The sequence below is a fragment of the Medicago truncatula genome, chromosome 1 (genome assembly GCF_003473485.1).
Source record: "Medicago truncatula cultivar Jemalong A17 chromosome 1, MtrunA17r5.0-ANR, whole genome shotgun sequence".
Taxonomy (NCBI): domain Eukaryota; kingdom Viridiplantae; phylum Streptophyta; class Magnoliopsida; order Fabales; family Fabaceae; genus Medicago; species Medicago truncatula.
Window position 1 is genome coordinate 6,390,869 of NC_053042.1, and position 20,707 is coordinate 6,411,575.

At 34.1% G+C, this 20,707-nt stretch overlaps 3 protein-coding genes across 4 annotated transcripts; 2 read left to right on the top strand and 1 right to left on the bottom strand.

Annotated features, from left to right (window-relative positions):
- Nucleotides 1-1,393: 1,393 nt before the first annotated feature.
- LOC11413060 (B3 domain-containing protein Os11g0197600) lies at nucleotides 1,394-6,211 on the top strand. The gene is made up of 7 exons (XM_003589218.4): nucleotides 1,394-1,554; nucleotides 1,661-1,909; nucleotides 2,843-3,389; nucleotides 3,565-3,740; nucleotides 4,553-5,069; nucleotides 5,347-5,516; nucleotides 5,610-6,211. The coding sequence occupies exons 2-7, from the start codon at nucleotides 1,823-1,825 to the stop codon at nucleotides 5,901-5,903; spliced, it is 1,791 nt and encodes a 596-aa protein (XP_003589266.1). The 5' UTR covers nucleotides 1,394-1,554; nucleotides 1,661-1,822; the 3' UTR covers nucleotides 5,904-6,211.
- A 6,831-nt stretch (nucleotides 6,212-13,042) lies between these two features.
- On the top strand, nucleotides 13,043-17,575 carry LOC11419208 (B3 domain-containing protein REM16). Of its 2 annotated transcripts, XM_003589220.4 has the most exons (5): nucleotides 13,043-13,323; nucleotides 14,074-14,457; nucleotides 15,165-15,696; nucleotides 16,629-16,804; nucleotides 17,097-17,575. In XM_003589220.4, the coding sequence occupies exons 1-5, from the start codon at nucleotides 13,201-13,203 to the stop codon at nucleotides 17,367-17,369; spliced, it is 1,488 nt and encodes a 495-aa protein (XP_003589268.3). In that variant the 5' UTR covers nucleotides 13,043-13,200; the 3' UTR covers nucleotides 17,370-17,575. The 2 variants fall into 2 exon arrangements, with proteins under 2 accessions (XP_003589268.3, XP_039688815.1); XM_039832881.1 differs by lacking the exon at nucleotides 16,629-16,804 and having other exon boundaries at nucleotides 17,097-17,338.
- Nucleotides 17,576-18,817: 1,242 nt separating this feature from the next.
- LOC112417943 (uncharacterized) lies at nucleotides 18,818-19,285 on the bottom strand. Its single transcript, XM_024774113.1, has one exon. The coding sequence runs from the start codon at nucleotides 19,283-19,285 to the stop codon at nucleotides 18,818-18,820; it is 468 nt and encodes a 155-aa protein (XP_024629881.1).
- Between the last annotated feature and the right edge of the window lie 1,422 nt (nucleotides 19,286-20,707).

Genomic DNA, 20,707 nt, shown 5'->3' on the forward strand with positions numbered 1-20,707 from the left:
GAATGAGAACTAGAGTCTAAAGAAAAACTCAAACGTGTACCGAAGAAAGAAAAATAAGTAACATATATTTTTTTTATTTAAATGGGGGATGAATATTAGACATAATTTTTTGTTTGAGGCTTGTAACATTTGGAGGTCCGCCCTGTTAGAGCACCTTGCACTCCCTCAAGGTCGGGTCTGTTTACAAGCATCGATCAATTTTATCCATCCGTCAAGTTAGGTCATTAATTATGATGACATGCAACGTTAAGCACTGATGTGGATTGTCAACTCAGATGTCATGTATTTAGGGACAAAATTGATCAAAAATTTTTGACATTTTTTTCTTTGCACATATATTGCATGTAAAGTATTCATTTAAGTAGATTATCTAAAAGTACAATTTTATCTTGTATAATATGTTTTGTTTGTATTAGATGTCATGTTTTGCTTGTATTATCAAAGGGTGGTTTGCCAGGGCCTTGGTATTGGCAATTTTGCAAGGGATTGTTACCCGTGGTAAATATCCTTGTGAAACAAGCCTTTTTCTTGTCGTGTTCTTATGCCACTAGTCACGGTTTTAAATGGTGAGGATTTCTTCATCTTCTTATTGTGCAGCCAAACCAAGAATTAGTTTAGATAGTTAAAATAAATAATTAAGTGATTGATTTAATAGTGAGTGACATAATTCAAGGATCATCTTAATCATTAATAGATAATTTAGAGATCGATTTGATAACGTAACAATTTGTAACGACTTTTATTTAAAAAAAAAAAACTAAAAAAAAAATCAAAATTTTTCAATCAATTTCTTAAATAAATAGCATCTGACTTGATCATCCACATAAGAGTTTAACTTCATATATCATTAGCGTTAACGATCCAACTTGATTGAGTCACGGAATTGATAGACATTTATGAAATTTAAGAATGTTTTAACTATTTTGATTAATTTTAGGACGAAATAAACCTTTTTTTTAATGTACAAATTCAAGGATGAAAATATCCATTAAAAAAATACAATTAATTTTTTTTTTGAAGCGAAAAAAATGCAATTAATTATTAGGCTTAAATAAGTCTTTCATCCCTGCAAATATAGACCATTTGAATTTTCGTTGTTAAAGTTACTAATCCTTCCGATCTGCCACTGCAAATATTAATCATTTGGCTTTTGATACTAAGTAGGTTTTTTTACTTAGGTGAGCTGTCATTAGCGACGTGGTACCCATGTGACAAGTGATGATTGAGCGATGTGGTTGGCTTAAATAGGTATTTCGAGATCATTTGAATTTTTCGTTTTCAATCTGCCACCTGCAAATATTAATCATTTGAAAAGTGGTCATAATTACATCTGATTAGTAACTTCAAAGACGAAAATTCAAATGACCTATCCAGCGTAATTATTATATTGGAAATTGGTTTCGTTAAGAAATGGTAAATCTGACAATGAAACACAGTGTTGATCACCATTATCATATCATATTGATGAAGATGAAAGAGAAAGAGAGAGACACAAGCATTCCCAACAACAACACTGTCTCTCCGTGTTTCTCCTCGTAACTACTGAACCCAAAGGTTCTCTCTCTCTCTCTCTCTCTCTCTCTCTCTCTCTCTCTCTCCTTCAATTATTTTTTAATCTGTAAATTTTCATCAATTATTTTCATTATTTTTGTTTGACCAGGTGTTACGCTGAGGCAAAGGATCAAGATGCAGTAGTATATAAATTTCGAGGAAATTAATTTTCAATGTTTGATTATTGATTTTGGCTAGTTAGAACACATTCACATTACTCAAAATAATTAGAATTTAAAAACAAAGAAACAGGTTTGAATTCGATTGATTAATGGGTCGTGAGTGTAAGGGAAAGTTAAATGTGAGAAAACCTCACTTCTATCACCTCTTTAACCCTTCTTCAACCTCTCAATCTCTGGTAATTTCTCTATTTCTTCTTTTTGACCTAATTGCATGTTTCAATATATATTATATACTCCTAAATGTAATAATTATTATGATCTTTATGAATGTGTGATATTATTATGTATATGAATAACTTGCAACATATTTTGTGGACAAGTAAAATTGGAAGCAAATGGGGTCAAATATGTTTATCTTTTGAGGATCAATAGCTAAATGTGTGTTTGGATTGACGGTGACTTTGACGAAATTACCGTGGGTCATTGTGGTTTTGGTAAAACTAGAGTTTGGAGCTGCAACAAAACCAGAGTGCCACTCTGATTTCGTCGAACTCATGGGGAATCCAAACATGCACATTGCATCTGTATGCAACAATGACAAGCTGAATATGCTCTTATTGCCAAAAGTATTTTCTTTTAGAGTATGTTTGGATGGAGGGTTTTGGAGGACTTGACTAAGTCTATATTTTTGTATGTATTTGAGATTTTTAAAAAATGGAAAGAATAACGTCAATTACGACCATACAACATTTCAATCACTCTTAATTCGTTTTTAGAAATATTTTATAACTTCCTTGATTTAGAAAAGAAAATCGAGTCCTCCACTCCTCTCCCCTCCGAGAACTTTCATCCAAACATACCCTTAAGCAAGTTGAAGGCTTACCCTCACTTTCCCTCCCAGCCTATAAGAAGCTGAGAAACTATGTCGGTGTTTCTGAATACCCGATCCGATAGTCCCACCTTTCCCAAAAAGTATTGATTTGGAATTGATTGGCCATTAAAAATGCAGAGAATAACATAAACAGTAAGCTAGTTTGCAGTCTTAGAGCCAGACAGCCCTCAATTTCCAGTATCATGTATCTAAACAAGTGAATGATGTCAATTTGTTGTTTTTGATATCATAAAATGCTTTTGGAATTTCTATTTGAAAGTATATTCTTTTAATGCAGAGAGTTCCAGATGGTTTTGTCCATCAAATGGAGGGCGCGACATGCGGATTAGTTTCATTAACTGGTCCTAGTGGAAATACTTGGCAAGTTCGATTAGTTGAGCAGGACAATCATCTGTTCTTCCATCATGGATGGTCAACATTTGTGGGAGATCATCATTTACAATATGGCGACCTTTTGGTTTTCAGATACGAGGGTCACTTGCATTTCACCGTGCAAGTATTTGGTGAGAATGCATGCGAGAAAGAAGCTGCATTTCATTCTGAGTGCAATCTAAATTCATTAACCTTCAATAATATTGAAGGACAGAAAAGTGATGCCGAGATGATTTCTTCTTTGGATGTTGTTGGAGATGTTCAGAAGAAAATGAGGTGCGACGCCATTGAGAACCAGGAGCCTGAGTTGGCTATTGCTGGTAAAAATCAATCCAATTATGAGTTGGTTAGACCAATCAGTATGATCAGAGAAACAGAAGAAACCTGCAAAGAATGTTCAGCTAGTGCTGTCCATGTTCCTTTTCAAACAGGAAATAGTAATGAAGTTGAAGGTATAGCAAATTCAATTTCATTCTGGGTCTCAAAAACATGTACTAAAACTGATACGATCTTCCCTAGAAAACTGATACTTGTCTAGTATAGAGTATTTTGCATTCAAATCCTTATATTTATTCCAGAGCTTATCATTTTATTTAAAACTCATGATTGAATTGTTGAATCCCACAGATGCAGCAATCCTGTATAGAAGTGGGAAGGAAGATGACCACAATATTCTCAGCGGAGCTTCACTATCAAAGTTATCAGCACATGATGAGAAAAAGATAGCCCAATCATTTACGTCCTCTTTTCCATATTTTGTTAAAATAATCAAAACCTTCAATGTCAGTGGTTCGTATACTCTGGTGAGTTGTTTCCTTTTGTCATTTATAATTTATCTCCCAAATAATGCTGTTTTATCTTCTTGAGAAACTGATCTGGTTGGGGCAGAGTAATTTTTACCCAAACAGTGTTTCTCCCTTTATGTATGGAGGATGGTAAGCATAGATTAAAGCGTTTCAGATGTATTCATTACTATTATAAGATGATCTCAATGAAGATTCCATCCATCCATACTGATACTAAGTCCTAGTTAATGAGTCAACCTGGGTAGATTTGAACTATTCTTGTCCTTGCACTTCAATGCATGTTGGAGTGATCTTTCAATACTTAGTGAAGATGCTGCTTGGCGAACTTCTAAACTTCTGCCTAAATAGCTTATGCAAACAAATAAGCTTTTATGTTAATTCATAAGTTCTCGCTAACAAAAATTGTATCTTCATAAGCTGTTTTTTCATAAACTACCTTGACAAGCTTATGAATAATACATAAAAGCTTATTTATTTACATAAGCTCTAAAATAAGTCAATCGAAATGGGCCCCAAGTTCGAGACCTTTTCTACTGCTATGACATTTACTAATTGACTTCTGTGCAATTTCAATGTTGTATTTCTCCAAGAAGCTTCTACATCACACTAAGTTCGAGACCTTTTCTACTACTACTCTTGTCCTTGCTCAAACTTTTTGATTCAACGATATTTTAATTTTAACTTTCCTTCTACTCACATGTTTCTTATTTTAAGTTTAATGGTCATATTATTTGTTGTGTAAAGTTTTCTTGTTATTCGCCTTAACACGAAGCTCTTGCTGATACTGATTAATAATCGATACAATGCAGAATGTTCCATATCAATTTTCGATGTCACATTTTCCAAATTGCAAGACAAAGATTATTCTTTATAATTTGAAGGGAGAACACTGGACTGTTAATTCTGTTCCAACAACTAGAGTGCATACAAGTCACACTCTATGTGGAGGATGGATGGCTTTTGTTCGTGGCAATAGCATAAAAGTTGGAGATGTCTGCATTTTCGAACTTATACGTGAGTGTGAATTACGTGTTCGCATTGCTGAGGTTGGAAAAGATGGGTTAGACTGCCAGGTTGGAAAACTAGCTTGTAGTATGCTTAGTGAACGACATGATGTTGCTAGCCATAATACTTCCAGATATATGCCAAAGAAACCTAAAGTTAGCTCAAAGTGCAGAACGAAGGTTGATCTATCAGATAAAAAGTTGTCAAAGATTGGTCAAGAACCTGTTTTAGCCATTGAATTCAAGAAGTCAGGTAGAGCTTCAACTACTTCGAAGAAGATGGGGCTTTCCCCCAAGTCAAAAGCTTCCCATAAAAAGACGGGTAAGGTTTTTCCTCTATTTGCCCACTAGATAGCAAATTATATTGCAATGTAGACATATATCATAAGTTTTTGCAACAAGTTTCTATTAAGTTTATTTTATTTACACAAGTAAAAAGAGAAGAATATAATTCAATTTTTTTTTACAATTGCAATGGTGTGTTACTTTGATAGTGAAAGAAAGAACAAAAAGGATAAACATTGAATATTTTCCTTCTGTAAAAGTTTCTACATTTCAAATTATGACTTCAGTCTCGTTTGAACTGTAAACAAAGACAGCTGTACCGAGGAAACATCGTGTTGAAGATGAACTAAGTTCCCAGGCTAAAGCTGGTTTGAGAATGTTGTTTGCACTCGACGAACAAAGAGTAGCTGAAGCTTTTACTTCCCCATTTCCTAATTTTGTGAAAATCATGAAGAAGTTCAATGTCAGTGGATCATACACTTTGGTGGGTAATGCATATTTCACAACTAATTAGTGTTAGCATCTGTGTTTAAAATCAATGTCATTGCTAAACTTTTGAATATTTGTTGCATTGTAGAAAATCCCTTATCAGTTCTCTGCTGCACATCTCCCCGCCTACAAAACAGAAGTTACGCTTCGCAATTCAAGAGGCCAGTGTTGGATTGTAAACTCCGTTCCAGATGCAAAAGGAAGAACAATTCACACCTTTTGTGGGGGATGGATAGCCTTTGTTCGTGATAATGACATCAATTTTGGTGATACTTGCATTTTCGAGCTCGTTTCTCATTATGTGATGCAGGTTCATATATCCGGGGTTGGAAAGGAAGGTCTTGACCATCAAATTGGGCATGCGAAACTTAATAACATGTAGCTAGCTACTGTTCCATCTACTTGCTAACGTTCTTGTTTGTGAGACAGATCAATCAATCTCAAATGGAATTTTTTTGTGGTAAGAGTCGCAAAAGACTTGTGCATTTTATGCATGTCAGTAAATTTATGTTGTCTCCACATCCCAATTAATTGTATCATCACTAATCAAGATGGTAGAATGTATTAATTATCTACTAAGCCACTGCTTTTAGATCTTATCATTGTAAATTTGTGATTGTCTATAACCTTCAGCAGGCTCGTGAAATGTTGGTCTAGTAGAGGTAAAACTACATTTTGATTTTTGTCTCATGTTAAGTGTCATTTAAGTTTATGCGAGTCGATATATACAATAATCTAGATCGCTGACCAAGTTAAACTCCATGACTTTGTTATGTGTGGCATCCTACACAAAAAAAGTGAAGAGCATATTTGTTTAGGATTATTTAATGAAAAATCAGTCAATTTTTTTTAGGCTTTTTATCTTTTTTATTTAAGTTCTTTAAAAAAAACATTTTATTTAAGTTTTTAAAGATGATCAAAATCTAAGATATGATTATAATGAAGGAAAAAAAAACTATAGTGCTTTTTGAGAAGTATTACGATTTTAATGAGTGTTGTGGGTGAAAGAGAATGTTAAAAAGGTGTTTTTACGATTGAAAATAAACATAAATTAGCTTTTACTTTATATAATATAGAAGTCTCAAAAATATTGTCTAAGATCATAAAATTCTCTAAAAAAAGATACACCCATAAATTGGCTTTTACTTAACAAAAAAATAAAATAAAGGTCTTCTAAAAAATTGATTATTTACGATCATAAACGAATGTATAAATTAGCTTATATTCTAAGCTTATGTCTTAAACTCACCTGAATAGCTTATAATTTGTATGAAAAATATTTAGCCACGTTTCTCCATCGAGCATAAAAATAATACATAGCGGTCACATTCCATCGCTTAAGAAAAATGCACTCTACACAAATAAAAAATTATACTCCATGTTTTTTTAATAAACTAAAATGATATATTAATAACATTAATGGATCGCCCCGTCACTATTATAAGTAAATATTCATTTTTTAGGTTCATTCAATAAATGATATATGTGGTTTATATATTGGTTTATATATAAACCACATATATCATTTATTGAATGAACCTAAAAAGTTAATTTTTGCTTATAATAATGACAGGAGGAAATACAATACAATTATTGATTGAGAAATGACATCTATTTTGGGACAACCTTTGTGACAACTTAATCTCTCATACTCATATGATATTTTACTTTATCTCTCAATTGCTTTGATTTTCGTGTCAATATCTATTTTTTCTTTATAAAACTATGGTTGTCAAATAAGTTGTCATCTAAAAAAGTTGTTCAAATAACACATCTTTTATTGATTTGTCTCAAAGTACATAAGCCTTATAAATGAATTCACAATATACTTTTGTAAATGGGGCAATTCTGTTAGAGGTCGATAAAACAGCAAGGGCAAGATCTACCGAGAAAAGGACAACCATTTCATGGATCTATTTATCTATTTATTTTTACCAGACCCATTTTGACGATGTCTAGTAGAATAACCCACATTAATTAGATAAAAGAACAATTTTTTAAAACCAAAAAATGGCTTTTATTACTTTAATGGTGTTCGTTTCGAATTTAAAAAAAATCATTTTATTAGAAAAATATTAACCTTGAAATAAAAAGCTATTCCTAATATCTTTTTCAAAAATCTATTTTTTAACCCCAAGTGTAAGAGCTTCTATTTTTTATTTTTTTTTAAGAGATCTTTATGATAATAAACAAATGGAAATTCCTTTAATTTTTTTAGAAAATCTTTTAAAAAATTTCTAGATTTTTTTTTAAAATAATCTTTTTAAGGCAAAACAATCAAACCCTTGTAAATTGAATCTTCGGGAGCAATGCATATGGGTTCAATAAAAGGAAAGTTATCTTTCAAAAAAAAATAAAAGGAAAGTTAGTAAGCACCAGTCAAAAACAGTTGGGGTGTTTCAACATTCGTGTACAGCCAAACGAGTTGCACATTGTCATTATCCATTAGAAATTAAGGAAATAATAATTTCATATTATTCACTAATTGAATCCTCAAATGGAGTGCTCTATTTGTGGTAGAAAAAAAAGAGAGCTGGAGAATTGACTAAATTCAGAGAGAATTTAAGAATGAGAAAGAGTGAGAAGAGAAATTCTTTGTCACATTTTTTTTGGGTGTCTGGGTTTCGAACTTTGCATATATAATATATTGTTCTTACCAACTGAGTTAAACTTCCTTGTATATATTATACACTGTCTTTACCTAGGCATGACAACGAGGCGGGTTTAAGTATCCCCGCCTCCGCTTCTATGCACCCGCCCCCAAACCATATTGGGGGTAAAAATTGAACACCCATCCCCACCCCCAATGGGGACGGGTCTCCCCCACCCCACCCTCGCCGGCGAAAACTCTATTTTTTATGAAATATTTAAAAAATACATATTTTTTCATTTTTTTCATAGCAACAAAAAACAATAATTATATTAATAATTAAATATCTAATAAATTTTTTTCAAAAGAGCAAAATAATTATAATAAACATGTTTCTAAAAAGTAATAATATATTAAAATATGTTGGTGCTTATGGAAATAAGATTATAAAATTTAGTAAAGTAAACTTCAAAAAGTGGGTGCGGGGCGGATATAAGTATCCCCCGTCCCATGCCCCACCCCATACTAAAAATCAAAATTTTCCCCGCATCCGCACCCAGTTAAATCGGCTTTTCCCCATTAAATTTAGGGCGGGGGCAGTTTTTGTTGCCATGTTTATCCTTACCAACTGAGCTAAGCTTACGGTGACTCTTTATGTCACATCTATCATACATAGAGCGGTGTCTGGGATTCGAACCCAAAACCTTGCAGATTTTATGCATTGTCTTTACCAACTGAATTAAGTTTACGAGACTTTTATGTCACATCTATCATACATAAAAGAGTTCACAATGACTAAAGAATTTAAGTAGGATATCCGACCCCGTTCCTTTTCTTTAATGTTGCAAAAAGATCGGAGGGGATGGTAGCAAGGAGGATGGAAATAGGCTCTATGAGATGTGTCGTAAATAGCTCTAACTTTATTCCTATTTTACAATTTGCGATTGATACTATTTTGATGTGTGATGGGAATTGAGAGACTATGGTTTCTTAAATCTATTATGTGAAGCTTATAATTGGTTTTGGGTTTGAAGGTGATTTGCTAGAAGTAATACTATTTTTGGTGTGAATAATTAACGATGATTCTTTGATGGCGATCTCACGGTTTTTACATATTTGTATTGATCAATTTCCTTTTATATTCTTAACTATTTTGATGGGTGTCAATCCAAAAAAGAGTTGATACTTGAAATCTTATTGTGTCATCGTTGAAAAAAAAGTTATCTAGTTGAAAAAAGTAGACAAATTGTAAATTGAAGGAAGGGTGACTTTGATTAACTCACCCTATCCTCTTTCTTTAAAGCTCCATTTTATGTGTTTAAAGAGTTAATTCGATTGCAAATGAACTTTTTGTTGGGTGGTAATGAATAAGATGGAAGAATGTGTGTTTGCCTAAGTGTCAAGGTGGTCTAGGTGTCAAGAATTTTGAGGTCTTTAATAAATAACTTTTATCAAAGTGGATTTAGAACTGTCTTCAAGATAGAGACATCATTGAGATTAACTTCTCTCCTTTAAAATGGTGATTAAATAAATAGTTTTCTGGTGATTTTGTTAAGTTGGGAAGTATATATAAGTTCTTTGTGGTGGAGAGACTTGGTGAAAATTGGTGTAGGGCGTGAAACTACTTATGGATGGTTTTATGATCTGGTTAGAAGAAAATGGGGAGATGGACAAAGGATTTTGTTTTGGCCTGACTAATGAGTTCGTATGCTGCCTTTGAAGGATGTTTCTCATAAAATGTTTTGTGTTGGTGTCGTTAAAGATGATAACATGACATATATGATTAGTTGAGATAGTGGTTAGTGGGTGTGGAGTTGACCGTGGAGGAGGCTATTGTTTGCATGGAAAGAAGAAGTTATCCGTGAAATGGAAGGTACTGCCTGTGGTGTTAGGCCGAAATTAAAAGCTAGTGATGGGTGGATTCGGCTGTTGAACAATGTTCACGAGTTCTGAGTCAGTTCTTATTATAAACACTTGATCTCACTTATAAATGTTCAATCTAGTGATCCAGTTCTGATAGGGCTTTGAAAAAGATGTGGAAGATTGATGTTTCGTCTAAGACCAAGGTTATGATTTGAAGTTACTTCAAGGGAGGCTAGCAACTAAAGAAGATTTGGCTAGAAAAGGGTAATGCCCACCATTCATGATATGTCTTGGTTTTTTTTTTCTTTCTCAAGTGATATTGAATCTAGTAAGCATCTCTTCTACTCTTATCATTTCTCTTATAATGTATGGTCCATCGTAAATAATTTGATGAGTATTCAAGGTGTAAAACATAATGAAGGTGTTCAACAACTCTTTATGCGTATGAACTTGGTCTTGAATAAGCGTTTGACAAGAACTTGTTTTCTTATTTGGTTGACTATCGTTGGATTCTTTGGTTGGGTCACAACAAAGTTATTTTTCAAGAAGGGGTTGCAGGTTGCAATATGATAATCTCTCGAATTAATATGGTGTTTTGATGATGATTTGTTGGTCGAGTTGGTAAGAAATCTAATTTGGTGTATTATGATTGGTTTAATTGTCTTTAGGGTAAAATATGCATTTCATCCCTGTAATTAGGGGTCATTTGAAATTTCATCCATGAACTTACTAATCCTCCCATTTTGCCCTTGCAAATATTAAACATTTGAAATTTGGTCATAATTAAGAATTTTTGCATATGTGGCATGTGATTAGATACGTGGCACCAGCTGACTGGGAAACCACCTCGCTAACTCAGCATTTCGGACATGAAGTTCCAATTTTGCCCTTAATGAAATTTGAGTCACGTGAAAAGACTCATTTGCCCCTGAATTTCTATTTCTTTTTTCCTCTCTTCTCTTCCCTTTGTTCTTTCACGGCAGTTTCCCTTTCTTCTTCCTTCTATCTTCTTCATATTTTACAAAAAACATTGAAGAATGGAGTACCTATGGAAAACAAAATCAAGTAAAGTTGGCCATTATTAGATGGTTATTTCGAACAGATCTCGTATCTGAAGCCATCAACAACCACAGCAGCGCTTCGCTCCGCTGCTCTCCTTGTCGCAATCAACTCCCTCCGTTGCATCATCCTCACCGCACACTATTCTCCTCCCTTTTCATTTTGATGCGCGGTTGGAATGAACCAGTTCGGAAACTCGCTTCTCGACATTGAACAAATGCTTGAATCAGAAAAAATGTGAGGAAGCTTCAGGCGACATGTTTCAGAAAATGTACAGAGTTTTGTAGTTGTTACGGTGGCTGGAGGAGGTGGCTGTTGTTGATGAGTTTTTACTGTGTTGACGAAAACGGCGGGAATGTCGTCGGAGACGACGAGAGGTTCACTGGCGGCGAAGGTGGAGAGTGCGGAACCGGTGAGGCGAAGAGAGTTACAGTAATCAGAATGACATGTACAAAGGCACGACGATGACGGGAAGCGGCAACTGGAAGGTTGATTTTGGCGAGTAGAAGAATCACGTTCTTTGGTGTTTGTGATTCCGATTTCATTCATGGGAGCAAACAATCATAAAAAAAAAAGATTGCAGTTTGTCGTGGTATCAATTTGAATCCTCCTCAAAATGGTGTCCATATACCATTTCTTCTTTCTCTTCTACACATGGATTGGATTGGGAGCAGTTTGTCATGGGCTAATTTAATTTAATTTCAGAATTGAGATCTGATTGAGTTATAAGAACAGATATGGAGACTTGTTAAAAAAAAAGAACAGATCTAGAGATGATGATGATGATGTCTTTAGGTTGAAGGTGAAGATCAAAGGCAGGGGTAATTTAGTCATTTCGTATGGGTCTTGTTTCGTTAAGGGTAAAATGGGAAGTTCATGTACAAAAAGCTGAGTCAGCAAAGTCTTGACCCAGTCAGATGGTGCCACGTCATTGCCACATCAGTAATCACGTGCCACATAGGCAATAAGAAGTAATTAGGACTAAATTTTAAATGCTTAATATTTGCAGGGGCAAAATGGAAGGATTAGTAAGTTCAGGGATGAAATTTCAAATGACCCCTAATTGCAGGGATGAAATGCATATTTTAGCCTTGTCTTTAATATGTTTATATGGTGTGCTATTTTGAACTTCAAGACAAATTAATTTATTTACTTTGAGACGAAAGATAATCTCTCTTCCTCCCTCCCTCCCTCCCTCCCTCAAACATCCATGTATATGTGATCACGCTGAAACGACCAAATAAAAATTGAATCACAAGTTCTTTCATTAATACTATATCGCATATGTTTGTGAATTTATGCATTTTAAGGATGTTTTAATGCACTTTTTATACTTATGTGAGTCATACGTACTCAAGTGTTATTTAAAGGTCTAACTTCACTTCATGTATGTCTATGGTATTAAAGTTTATGTATATTTCGAAATTTGTGTTTTATGTAAACTCCAAGTTTACATACACAAGCATGAAATTAGTTTATGAATTGAATTCACATATACTTATCTTATTAAAATTTACGTAAGTTTAGAAATTCAAATTTTACGTAAATTAAGTTTACATAAGCTTGCATGAACAAGTTTACGTACACCACTACGACAAAAAAAAAAATTAGAAAATCAAAATTGACAGAAAACGGTAAACAATACTTTCCTGCTCAAAATTGAATACATAATAAAACAAATCGCAAAAGAAAGTACATAAAAGCGGTTAAGACTAACCCTAAAATATACGCAAACATTGAATGCAACGATCTCGAGTTTTTCACTCTCTAAATTCTAAGTTTGAGTTTTGTTAATTCCTTAAACAATAATTTGAAATGTTTCAAAACGAGAAATAATAACGGTAATCTTGAACTTTTGATCATGAAGAAATCCAACATAAGATCATAAATGATTTACGTAAACAAAAAATAGAGGACTAAAATTGCAATTAAGCATTTTCAAGATATTTACAAAATATTCCCTAAAAAAAAAAAAGATATTTACAAAATATAAAAGGTGATAGAATTAGGGTGAGTCAGTCATTCAAACATTTCGTACCGTTTGGCTGCCGTTTCTTGTGAACTGCTTAAAGCCTGTACCATTTCTCTTCCGCAGTTTCTCTCTCGATACTACCAAAAGCTTTGAACAATTTCATTCTCTCATTCTGTTTATTTCATTCATACATTCATGGAAGGAACACAAAACTGTGTTGGAAGCACCAAATCATTGGAGGAACTCATTTATTGGACCCATTTTCAGTTCATCCATTTCACCCTTTTTCTGAGCATCACCGATTTTCACCATCAACTTGTAAGTACATGCACATTTAATTTTGACTTGCCCATCTCTTAAATTTTTTATCTTTTTACAATTCATTTAACTGCACTTAATTCTCTTGTACTAATTTTCAGCTTTTGATTATTTTTTATTTTTTTGTGGATAGCTTTTTTGTTTTGAGTCTGCATATTTTTAAAACTCCTTTAGGCTCTGTTTGTGAGTTTGGAGGGGAAGGGAAAATAGGGTTTTAGGGGGAAGAGAGTAGAGGAAAAACAGTTAAATTTTTCATATTTATTGAGAGAGTGATAAATGAATATTTATCATTAATATATTTTAGATTTGAGAGTTTTTTTTTTTTTTTTTTGAAGGAAATTTTGAAAGTTTTATAACAACATAGATTAGATTTAAAGAATTTATTTAATCTCTCATTCAATACAATTTTGGAGTTCCCTGAATTTGAGGGAATTTTGTGTTATGAAGAAAACAAACTCGTAAACAGAGTTTTAGGGTGTGTAAAAGGAGATTGTAGTGTAGGTTTTCTTGGTTTATTATTGTTTTCCTTGTTTTAAATCATGTACTTTGAAATTGGAATGATTCATGTGTTTCTCAAGCGATAAAACATTTATTAGAGTAGGTTTTCTTTGTTTATTATTCTTTTCATTGTTTCTCAAAGAAAATAATTATGTTTAGCTCTTTGGTGGATATATTAATCTACCAAAATCTCTTAGATTCATCAGCTCAATGTTTATTAGTCTTAAATGGACATTTATACTTTTGTTGCAGGCACTTCCGAAAACATTTTCAGACAATTTAAAGAAGAAGTTACCAGAAAATGTGACCATTAAATGTCCTAGCGGAATTGTGTGGAATATAGGGCTGACAGCTAGAGGTGATACTGTTTACTTCACGAACAGTTGGCAACAATTCGTCAAAGACCACTCCTTGAAGGAAAATGATTTCCTTGTATTTAAGTACAATGGTGAATCACACTTTGAGGTTTTAATCTTTAATGGAAATAGTTTCTGTGAGAAGGCAGCGTCATATTTTGTTCAAAAATGTGGACAAGCTCATAGTCCTTCTAGTGGCGGTGTTGAAGACATTTACTGGAGCTATTTCAAATTCACACATTTCACCCTATTGGTTCACACCAATTTTGAACGACATCTTGTTAGTATTTCTTTCATTCTTTTAACCTTTACCTCTTTTTCTTTCCTTCCATGTTCCACATGAATGAAAAATAAAAACGAAACCTTTCTAAAGTGTTCATATTTGGGTGTTGAGTGCATGCTGTTTTTCACCGTCATTTTTCTATTTTTTTTTTACTATGCCCACGTTTTAAATTTTTAGCTTTTTTTAATTCCTTTAAATGCATTTAGTTCTTTTGAAGAAAGTTTGGAGCTTTTGATGATTTTTATTTTTAATAATGAGCTTTTGATTATTGGATACGCTGTTTTTTTTTTTTTTGCAATGATTATTATATTCTATACATATTTATTGTTGTTTTTAAATAATGGGAACTGTGACATTAGTTGTAGATCTATTTTTTTCGTCTTCTTTCTTTCTAGTTTTGCTTTTGAGACACTTCATCATGAGTTTACATTGCAAGAGAGGAACCATGTTTTTGTGGCTATAGGTAAAGAAAAGGAAATGGATAAGGAGATTTTAGTGCAGTTTTTCTTGGTTTATTATTCTTTTCCTTGTTCGGCAAACACTATCTATGTAAATCATGTACTTGAGATGATTAATGGCTGTTTCTCAAGCAAATAATTATGTTTAGCTTTCCGATATATACATTAATCCGCAAATATCCCTCTTAGGCTCTCTTGAGCTTAATGTTTCTTATTCTCATTTGGAAATTTATACTTTTATTGCAGGCACTTCCTAAAACATTTTCAGACAATTTAAATAAGAAGTTGCCAGAAAATGTGACCCTTAAAGGTCCTAGTGGAGTTACATGGAATATAAGGCTGACAACTAGAGATGGCTTTGTTTACTTCGTGGACGGTTGGCAACAATTCATGAACGATCACTCGTTGAAAGCTAATGATTTCCTTGTCTGTAAGTACAATGGTGAATCACACTTCGAGGTTTTAATCTTTGATGGAGAAAGCTTCTGTGAGAAAGAAGCTTCTTATTTTGTCGAAAAATGCGGCCATGCTCAAACAGCACAAGGGGGTAGCAATGCATCGGAAACAAACAATTCTATTGAAGAAGTCGATACTGATTCTAATGGTGGTGATTCTCCTGAGCAGTTCACGGATGATGCAGTCCCTAAGACCACAGCTATTCAGTCTCCCTTCATACCAACTGGAAAAAGAACCAAGAGGAGAAGAAGATCACCAAAAGCTGCTGCTAATTGGGGTGCGAGAGCACATGCTTGGGTGACTTGTAACAAGCAACACCCAGGTTAAAATATTTCTTTCTTTTCCATTAACTTTTACGATATTAAATGGAACCCAGTCAATACGAATATCTAGTGTGTATCTATTTTGACTATGATAAATTCTGATTTATATTCATATTGAATCACTAGCTAAACTTAAAGTAGCTAACCATTTTTTTTTGGTTAACTTTGTATTACCAACCACTTTTCTTTTTTCATTTGATTTATGACTTGAATCATGTATTATTTTGATGTTCATACATGATGTATCGGCTTATAGTTTTGTTGTTATGTCACATGCTTTTACTTAAAAATGACATATCGGCCTAGTTCAAATAAATCAATTTTTCACCACCTCTCTATATATATTCCTCTCTCCCATGTGTATTTCTCTCCCTATCTCTAGCTAGCTTGCCAACTAAGCACTTTTATCTCGAGTGTTGTCAAATATCGGCCATGGCGGATTGCGGTGGTGGATTTTTTAACAACCGGCATGACCTATTTGTGAAGGATGACATAACCATGGTGTTTTGTGGTGGATATGGCGGTGCCTATGGGGATTTTTGGCTTTCCGTCATGGTCTGCCATCTGCCATCGATAATACTACTTCTCTTCATTTTGGCCTTTCCCTTAATGGCTCCTATTAAACTGTCTCTCAGTCAAGTAATCTCTGGTAACCTTAATATCATCAACATAAACAAGAACTACAATTAGTTTTCCTCCGTGTGAATGTTTGAACTATAGATTTTGATTTCCTTGACTTTTCTTATAGCCCAAGCACACCACTGCATTTGATTTCATTCTGGTTCTCAAAAATATGTATTATAACTCATCTGATCTTCCCTAGCAAACTGATACTTGTCTAGGGAAAAGTATTTTGCATTCAAATCCAGATATTCATAACAGAGCTTATCCTTTTATTTTTAACTCATGATTGAACTGTTCAATTCCTCAGAGGCAGCCAGCCCGCATAGAAGTGGGAAGGTAGACGACCATTGTATTCTCAGCGGAGCTTCACTGTCAAAGTCAACAGCACTTATTGAGGAAAAGATAGCCCAGTCATTTTCCTCCTCATTTCCATATTTTGTTAAAATAATTAAAGCCTTCAATGTCAGTGGTTCTCGTACTATTGTGAGTTGTTCCCTTTTTGTGATTTTTAATATACCAATTGTCTTCAGTTCTGTGCAATTACAATGCTGTATTTCTCCAAGAAGTACCAATTGTTATTGTTATCATAGTTTCCGTTGCTTAAAATTTTGTATTGAACGATATTGCAATTTTAACTTTCCTTCTCCTCAAATGTTGCCTATTTAAAGTTTATTGGTCGTATCATTTGTTATGCAAAATTTTCTTCCTATTCACTGTGCTTGGCATTAACATTGAAGCTGTTGCTAATACTGATTTATAATTTGATATAATGCAGAATATGCCCTATCAATTTTCGACGGCGCATCTTCCAAACAGCGATACACCGATTTTTCTTCAAAATTTGAAGGGAGAACACTGGCTTGTTAATTCTGTTACTAAAACTAAAATACATACAAGTCACTCTCTATGTGGAGGATGGATGGATTTTGTTCGTGGCAATAGCATAAAGGTTGGAGATGTCTGCATTTTCGAACTTATACAAGAGTGTGAATTTCGTGTTCGCATCATCGCTGAGGTTGGAAAAGATGGGCTAGTACTCCCTCGTTGAAAGACTAGCTTTTAGTATTCCAACACATGATAGTTTTCACATAGAAGAATAGAAAACTAACACATCATAAGGATCTTAGAATATATGATTCTCACATAATAAAGGTATTTAAATGACCTACCTTCACCCATGGTGATAGATACCAGATTCAACAATACTCCGAATCTCTTATTCATAAAAAATAAAATACTCCGAATTTCAATTTATCTCTTTCTCGTTAGTTCTTTTCGTTCTTGATGGCAATAAGAAATGCAATTATACCACAAGTGTCATATGCATAACAATGCTGTTATTTGTCAATCATTTCAGTTAAGAACCTGCATGACCATTTCATAGCCTGTGTGACCATATCATTTAAGTTCAACCAAGTTTTTATTTTCATGCTCAATTTTCTTTTTCTTTCTTATTTGCTATTTGAACCAAATGCATTAAGTTGAAAGGCATAAGTGAAATCGATCTATATCAATTTTTTCTACAATGGATTGACTTGGCTGGTCGAGTTACTGAGCATGTTTGTTTAGGATTATTTAATGAAAAATCATTTTCTTAAATATATTATTTTCTTAGGCTCTTTTATCTTTATATTGAAGTTTTTAAAGATAATCAAAACTCTTAAAAACATATGATTATAATGAAAAAAAATTACAGTAGCTTTTGAGAAGTGATACGATTTATTTTTTTGACAGAAGAGAATTGATACGATTTTAATGACTGTTATGGATGGAAGAGAATCTTAGAAAAGTGTTTGTACGTTTTTTTATTTTTTTATTTTATTTTTATATACAGTCTAAGCAATATACATTACATCAATGGAAAACACAAACTTGCCAATGTTCATAAACTCCATCTCTAGATGGGTATGAGGATCAATGCCTTCTGGCATAACAAACTTGCCAGTGGCATCTATGACCTATATGTCATCTCCAACCGTGATAGTCTTTATTCGACGAGGTTCCTACTACTGTAACCTTAGTTGCAATAATTCACAAGGTTTTGAGATGTGGAGTTCAGTTCATGCCATGCGTATCGCTCGTAATCTCCACTTTGATCATGTCATTTTCGAGATAGACTCTACCTTGTAATGAAACATCTCTTGAAAAAGTTTTTTTTTTTTTGAGCAAAGGCAAAGTTAAGCCATTTCATTCATACTCAACGAATACAAAGTTGTTGGTACAATATTGAAAATATGGGGGCTAGTGTGATATAGAGATGCTCCAGCTATCTGTCAGAGAAAAAAAGACTGATTGGTTCTGTATCAAAGGAATCCCATCATCCATACATAACAAATTGGTGTGGTAGATTCAAATTTTAATATATGAATAGTAAATAAAACTAGTATTCGTATTGAGACTAGAACTCATAGGGAAGAAAATAGATTTATGAATGGAATAAAATATGTAATATTTACAGACAAAAGTATTCATTATTGGGAAAAAATCAATATACTTTTAATGTCGAATAGGATCAACTAGGACAGAAATATTATGAGCAACACTATTTGCTTGCCTCCGAATATGCGACACTACAAAATCGGGACTGGTAAGTAAGAGACTTCTACACTGGGAGATCAGGTCACCAAATTCATTAGGAGGGTTGGAGTTTGTGGCGAGTGCATCAACCAGAGTTTTGCAATCAGTTACAAAAAAGACAGCAGTCATTCCATCCAGGATGGCCATTTTTATAGCTTCCAACAAACCTATGGTTTCGGCTTCTAGGATTGTGGTGGAAGAATAAAGATAATCAGATTTGCCAAACATAAATGATCCTGAGGAATCTCGAAAACAAATACCATACCCCATAATTGAATTGTTGTTGAAAGACGCGGCATCAACATTGCATTTGATTGTTCCCGCAGGAGGTTTGCTCCAAGCATGAGGAATATTGGCAGCTTGGATAGGCAACTTTGCTCTTTGCATACAACTCCATTCGTATCTCGGGTAACTATGTAGGCCGGTGAGTTATCTGTGTTATCCCAAAGCTTTGAATTGCGGTTTTTCCACAAACTCCAAAGAACCATAGCTGCTAGATATCTTTGATGTGTGGGTAACCTGTCAAACAGACCAAAACCATGGAAGCAAAGTCATTAGCTATCACCAGCAGATCGAGTACAATGTTTTGGATGCCTATTTGTTCCCAACAATTGGCAGCTTTTGAGCAAACAAAGAAGAGATGCATATGTGTTTCAGCCAAGAGGTCACAACAAACACAAGAATCAGCACAAGAGATGCCGCGGCTGATGAGATTTGCACGGGTAGGTAAACATTGATGAGCTAACCGCCAGATAAAGGAACGCACTTGAGGAGGAATTTGCATCTACTATATAGAATTCCAGCAGAAATTGTTACGGACAGGTGCAGCATCAAGTAAAAGACCGGAGCAGAGACGGTAAGCTGTTTTGACAGTATAAGCTCCACCCACCGTTGACTTCCAGATTCGAGAATCAGTTCTTGATCGAGCAAATAGTGGAATGGACAGAATTGTGGTTACATCAGTAGCATCAAACAGATTTTGTATGACAGGAATGTTCCAAGAATTCAGACCCGGGTTTAGCAAAGCATTTACCATAAGATCTTTGTAGTGAAGAGGTGGCGAGGTGGAGGGTTTGTGACCTCGCCACCATTCAACATTGTTTCAGAGAGACCAACTCCCGTGCAGATTTATTAGGAAAAAAGATTTGATGCTCTTTTCTTTCTGGTTTATGTTAATTATAACTGTAATTTCCTTCATGCCCTTTTGTTAACCTACACCTCTTATTATAAAAAAAAAAACTACAAACACTTTTTAAATGAAACTCACAAAATACTTTCGTACAAGGAACAGTTATGTTAGAGGTCGATAGAACCAACGAGGGAAATATATCATTTCAAGGGATCTATTTTTCGTGAGTATAATCATCAATGGAGAGTCATGCAAGTAGCATTCTGGTGTTGTCTAGTTGAAACATGCCTTGAAATCTCATGTTGGATATATATGAAGAAAAATAACTCTTTTCGGCTACTGTTGTATGTGCTGGACACAGGGACTGTTGTCCTAGGTGCAACAATAACACGTTTCAGGAAGGTCCTGCTTCTGGTAGCTGTGTAGAGGTCAGTAGAGTACAAACTGCGTTGGCCGCATGGGCTGTGCGAGGCGCAAAGTGCAGTGCAAGTGTCTGTTTTTTTCTTTCTTTCTGAGGTGTATAAGAGGCCAAGACTTTTTTTTGTGTGTTTAATCTTGTCAAATCAAAGGAGGAAACTTTTAGTAATTTTAGAGGCTAACGTTATTGGGTTGGAAAACACTTTGTAAACACTTTGGGTAGTGAGATCTCATTAGAGGAAGGATCAAAGGATTGACGAGTT

What these genes read in the sequence shown, in the direction of transcription:
- LOC112417943 (XM_024774113.1), bottom strand. Translation starts at nt 19,285, where the DNA reads ATGCAAAGAGCAAAGTTGCCTATCCAAGCTGCCAATATTCCTCATGCT.
- LOC11419208 (XM_003589220.4), top strand. Translation starts at nt 13,201, where the DNA reads ATGGAAGGAACACAAAACTGTGTTGGAAGCACCAAATCATTGGAGGAA. An exon ending in CCAATTTTGAACGACATCTT is followed by an intron (nt 14,458 to 15,164) that starts GTTAGTATTTCT and finishes CTTTTATTGCAG; the next exon opens with GCACTTCCTAAAACATTTTC. An exon ending in TCAGTGGTTCTCGTACTATT is followed by an intron (nt 16,805 to 17,096) that starts GTGAGTTGTTCC and finishes GATATAATGCAG; the next exon opens with AATATGCCCTATCAATTTTC.
- LOC11413060 (XM_003589218.4), top strand. Translation starts at nt 1,823, where the DNA reads ATGGGTCGTGAGTGTAAGGGAAAGTTAAATGTGAGAAAACCTCACTTC. An exon ending in TCAGTGGTTCGTATACTCTG is followed by an intron (nt 3,741 to 4,552) that starts GTGAGTTGTTTC and finishes GATACAATGCAG; the next exon opens with AATGTTCCATATCAATTTTC. An exon ending in TCAGTGGATCATACACTTTG is followed by an intron (nt 5,517 to 5,609) that starts GTGGGTAATGCA and finishes GTTGCATTGTAG; the next exon opens with AAAATCCCTTATCAGTTCTC.